This window comes from Nannobrachium achirus (assembly GCF_963921795.1).
Source record: "Nannobrachium achirus genome assembly, chromosome: 13".
Classification (NCBI taxonomy): Eukaryota; Metazoa; Chordata; class Actinopteri; order Myctophiformes; family Myctophidae; genus Nannobrachium; species Nannobrachium achirus.
This window is the reverse complement of record NC_137833.1, coordinates 57,725,811-57,731,425: the sequence shown is the minus strand read 5'-3', so window position 1 is coordinate 57,731,425 and position 5,615 is coordinate 57,725,811. Positions and strand designations below refer to the sequence as shown.

The window sequence follows — 5,615 nt, the reverse complement described above, 5'->3', positions numbered from 1 at the left end:
CAACTTACGATAGTCGACGCAGAACCTCCAGCTTCCATCCTTCTTCTTCACCAGCACGATTGGTGCAGCCCACGGACTGCAGCTCTCAGCAATGACTCCTTTCTCCAGCATGTCACTCAGCAAGGTCTTCATCTCCTTGTACATAGAAGGCGGCAGTGGTCGGTGTCGCTCACAAATCGGTGCGGCGCCCGCTGTATGGATCTGGTGTTGTACCGCATCCGTCCGTCCGAAATCTTCGACGTGTACAGCGAATACCTTCTCCCATCTAGTCAACATGGCCTGCAGTCCCTCACGTTCCCCTTCAGGTAGGTCGGTTCGCTCAGCCAGCCCTTGGAGTTCCTGGGGTAAGGTGCGCACGGGCCCGTCATCCGCAGCGCTCACCAAGGCAACCTCCACCAGGCCGTCAGCAGCTAGAGACAGGCTCAGATCCTGGATCCCTCGGACATCAGCAGCGTACTGGGTATAACTTCCCCAGTTTCTGGTAGCGCCCCACGACAAGGCTATAGGGGAAGGGGTTACAGAGGCGAATAGGGACCCGCCCACCCCGCACAGTAACCAAGGCGCGCCACCCCCAATTCCTTTGTATCTGTCAGAGCTTCGACTAGGGCTTCAAAGTCAGCTCCTTGCGGTCCCCGGCGTGTATGTCCCCATACAACTACTTCACTGCGGGCGGGGACTCGTATCTTGTGGCGACTGACGGCCACACATAACCCAAAGACCCATCTTCGTTTGTTACTGCTTCGACTCGTTTACAGGCAGCAAACGCATCTCGCCATAAAGCATTCGCTTGGCGCGGGGGAAAGGCAACCCTCCCAGGCCATTTGAACAGTGTGCGCCAGCATGCACTTATCACGTTCATGCCAATAATTAATGGCTGCGTGCAGTGTTCGTCTTTCACGATGGTACTTGGACTCCTTCTAGTTCCAAATCAAATACCGCATAACTGGTGTAAGGGATATCAAGACCATTAGCCGCTCTTAATTTGAAAACGAGTGGGCCTGTGCCCAAATCGGTTTGAGGAAAGTGATTTTCAAATAAACTCTGTTGCATTAAAGTGACTTGGGAGCCTGTGTCAAGCAACCCTTGTAATCGAACGCCCCCCATCGTTACTTTAATCATGGGGCATTGCCCGACAAACGCATTATTGGCCCGAAGTTGTGATACTGATAAAGGAACTCCTGTCGCCTGGACCTCGGCAACAGGACAGTTAAGTTTAACGACGACTGGTTATTGGTGCACCACCTAGCTAGGTGACCCGGCTGTCTACATTGGCGACATATCGGTCTCCCCTCAAACTAGGGGTTTTTAATTATTCTGAATCCATTGCAAGCATTTGTTTTGCATGAAAAAACATTCCTTGGGCTAAAAATGGACCCCAAAAGACTGTGAAAAGTGATGACTCATCACTAAACCATAGTTTAGTTTTTTTACCCTAGCTGTCAAACATTTTGCCCGCTTTTTTGCGAGGGACATGGGGAGCTCAATTTGTTATTTAACCTTCATAGTTGAGAAAAACACTGAGAAACGGACCTTTGCTCTCGTGGTCACGGAAGTATCGGATTTGCCCCAACTAATTTGCCCTGATATCTGATATCTGATATCAGGGAATATCAACCTCTCGTATACTGATACTCGCCATTATAATGCACTGTATTGTTTTGAATCAGGTTTGAGGTTATGCAAGACCAGCCTTTCCAGATTTACCTTTACGTGCACAGTGTAGGCCTATGTGCTCTCGCTCCAACACCTATACATCTTGATGACATTTTAAAACTAGAAAAGAAAATTTCTAAGACATTTTAAGTGTGCCTGCAGCTCGCTAAGTCTGTGCAACCTTGTGTAGCGGTTGGTGTTAGCATTAGCGTTACATTTTTTAACATTAGCATTTTTTGCATAAGCTTTAACATTATGGTTCTTCATATGACACCACCCACAGCCATTTCGACTAATTAGTGGCGTTTTGGCGCATTTTCGGCCGTTATCACGGGTCGCACTTTAACGACAGTTTTTTTTTAGAAAAAATTGTTTTGTGAGAAAAAAAAAGTTTTGAGAAAAAAAAAAGTTTTTTGAGAAAAAAAGTTTTTTGAGAAAAAAAATTTGAGAAAAAGAAATTGAGAAAAAAAATGTTTTGAGAAAAAAAAAATGTTTTGAGAAAAAAAAATGTTTTGAGAAAAAAAATGTTTTGAGAAAAAAAAATGAGAAAAAAAAAATTGAGAAAAAAATTTTTTTTGAGAAAAGAATTTTTTTTGAGAAAAAAAAATTTTTTGAGAAAAAAAAAATTGAGAAAAAAAAAATTTTGAGAAAAAAAAATGTAAGAAAAACATTTTTGAGAAAAAAAATCTTTTTGAGAAAAAACATTTTTGAGAAAAAAAAAATTGAGAAAAAAAAATGTTTTGAGAAAAAAAAAATTATGACACCAGCCGCGAGTCTGTACGACAAACGGTTCATGAGTTATAGAGGCACTTCCTGTTTGGCGAAGGACACTTCCTGTTACAGAGGGGGCGGGGCTTAATCAATTACAGCTCATCCCTATTGGCCGGAAAAAGACCAAAGTTGTGTGTGCATTTTAAAGTTTAAATCACGTTGCTAGGCAATTATGTGGCGCCAAAGTTTCTGGTTTTTTTTCGGAGTCCCCCATTCTAAGTCAATGGGGTTTTTGGGCGTCGTTTTTTGCGAATTACATCGCAATCGTATCGCGGATCGGAAAGAAAAGTAATAGCACACCATTCCCGGCCGAGCCGCACATTTTGATGTATATATTGCGGGGGTGGCGTAAATTGTGCGGCAGTTATTACGAGCAGAAATTTGCAAGAACATGACTTACTTAATGACTTAAAGGGGAAGACCACCCATTTTCAATATTGAAATATGTCATTAATATACCTTAGAGGAGTTGTGTGGAAATAGAAAAAAAGTTCCTCCCCTTCTGTGTTGCCTAGAACTGGAGGATTGATTTTGGGGTTTGTATTGTAAAGTACAACTTGATGACATCACACATTGTACTTTACAATACAAACCCCAAAATCAATCCTCCAGTTCTAGGCAACACAGAAGGGGGGGAACTTTTTTTCTATTTCCACACAACTCCTCTAAGGTATATTAATGACACAGTTCAATATTGAAAATGGGTGGTCTTCCCCTTTAAGTATGGCGGATTACAATAAGTGTTTTGCCATTGCATGGCAGGCACACTTAATTAAGAAGGATTATAGAAGGATTAGTTGTTAAGTAAACCTGGTATAGGGAGGTGAAAAAATATGTTTTTTTTGTTTGTTTATTAAGGACCACAATAAACCATTTAAAAGTAGTACAAAAGTGAAGAAAAAAAATAACTAATATATATATTTTTTTTACATTCTGAAAAAAAAAACTGTTGTGGTTCAGATCCAAGACCAGTTAAGTCTGTGTGTCTTTGTGTTATTTCATTTGTCTTCTAGAAGCTCCATATGGGTTGAACCTCTACACCAAGCACGAGGTGCAGCTGGGAGTGGACAACGTTCTCATCTGTCGTGTGACTGGCTTCTACCCTGCCCCGGTCCACATCACCTGGACCAGGAACAACCTCAGCCTGACCACCAACATCACCTCCAGCGTCCCGCACCTCAAAGAGGACAACACCTTCTACCAGTTCTCCAGTCTGAAGTTCACACCAGAGCAGGGAGACTTCTACAGCTGTGTGGTCAACCACACATCACTGACCGAACCTGACATCATGAAGTGGGGTAAGAACGCTGTCCTGATTAATACACACATATCTATAATAAATTAATACATAATTTAACAATTTAACAAGTCATTCATTCATTTCATTTCATTTCAAGAAAGAAAGAAAGACGAAAAGTTTGAATTAAAATGAAACAAACACTTGTAACATGTATCTTGTATCATGAATCATGAGTCATGTATCGTGTGTGTGTGTGTGTGTGTGTGTGTGTGTGTGTGTGTGTGTGTGTGTGTGTGTGTGTGTGTGTGTGTGTGTGTGTGTGTGTGTGTGTGTGTGTGTGTGCGCGCGCGTGCGTGCGTGTTTTTCTCCAGGTGTGGATGATCATCAGTTCCTAGACCAGCCCAGTGTGGGTCCAGCTGTGTTCTGTGGGGTGGGGCTGACCCTGGGTCTGCTGGGGGTTGCCATGGGAACCTTGTTCCTCATCAAAGGAAAACAAAGCAACTAACGTCTTAAGAAGTATTCAGTTGGCCCATGCACAGTGGGTCTTCCCATGTTTGCACACTGTTGATTTTAGAGAGAAAACCTCCACAGAATGTGTTTACTCTAAAATGTGTTCATGCCACAGTCAAAATCTTCAATGAATATCATTCACCTAAATTTCAAAGTGTTATGAAAGAAATTGTTTACAATCTTAACCCTGCAAGGCCCGAATTCATTTCTACTGGGCAAAAAAAGAAATAAAAAAATCAGATGGTGTTGTAGGAGTCCTAATCAGGGGAAAATGTAATGTTTAAAAAAATAATAATGTTTTTGTAAGGTTTTATAGCCATAAATCATGCTCTAATTTGCATTTTGGGAATATTTATCACAATAATAACATATGTACATGATCCAGACATTCTAATGATCACCAAAAAATGTATATAATATTAGAGGCATTTTACTTATGTTTTTGTGAGGAACAGCTTCAGTGAAAAAGTGAGATGCTGTTCGTCCAGACGCTGGAATGTCAACTTCTCTGGGAGGTGTGAATATCAGTCTCTTTGGGGGTATTTATATGCAAATATCGTGGCCAATGGCATTGTAACATGAGCAGAGCCCTGTCCCCTCCACGGTGAGAGGCAGGTAACTGTTCTTTAACTACAAGAATACATGGCTTTACATACAATGTCGAATACACATATCACAGGGGCCTAGACAGACAGCTGTTCAGATCAGGAAGACCAAAGTGAGAGATTTGACACCAAGGAACAGGACATTCATTTGACTTGACAGGAGGCAAAAGGGAGACACAGTGACAGCTGTTGTAGAAGTTAGTCCCACATGTACATATTTTAGCAGACTGCTTATTGTCCAAAATATAGTTTTACAGTTCAGACATACTCTGTGTAGCCTACTAACATAAACAGAAATACATACAAAATGCTACATGTTTAAACAAAAACTTCCTAGCTATCACTAAGTTTCCCACCTCCCCCCCAAAAAGGTTCTATGTTCCCCACCCACCCTCCCCACAAAAAGGTTCTATGTTCCCCCAAAAAACCAACCAAAAAAGGATCTACTGTATGTTCCCCACCAGAAAACACGTGGGCAATCGTAATTTAGGTGCCCAGTTGCCCAGGTACCCAGATGTCTCCACCCCTAAGTGCCCACTCGTCCAAATGCCCAAGCCCACATGTCCCTATTGCCCAGATGTCCAGGTGCCCACTCATCCTGATGCCCAGTCATAACAAAAGCATGGTGTCCAGATGTCCCTAGTGCCCCTGTCCCACTAGTATTCGTAATTTCTCCCCATTATTGTGTTTGAGTTATCTAATTAATAATTAGAAATGAATGTTTCCCATGCATTTTTGGATGAGTGGGGAACATAGAACTTTAAGTTGAGCGGGGAACATAGAACCTTTTTTTGTGGGGGTGAGTGGGGAAAATAGAACCTGGGGAACATAGAACC

At 42.1% G+C, this 5,615-nt stretch overlaps 1 protein-coding gene across 1 annotated transcript; it reads left to right on the top strand.

Annotated features, from left to right (window-relative positions):
* Positions 1 to 274: 274 nt before the first annotated feature.
* LOC308297469 (HLA class II histocompatibility antigen, DR alpha chain-like) lies at positions 275 to 4,169 on the top strand (the record flags this gene model as incomplete). Its single annotated transcript, XM_080740874.1, has 3 exons — positions 275 to 305; positions 3,438 to 3,722; positions 4,036 to 4,169. The coding sequence occupies 3 exons, from the start codon at positions 275 to 277 to the stop codon at positions 4,167 to 4,169; spliced, it is 450 nt and encodes a 149-aa protein (XP_080597000.1).
* Between the last annotated feature and the right edge of the window lie 1,446 nt (positions 4,170 to 5,615).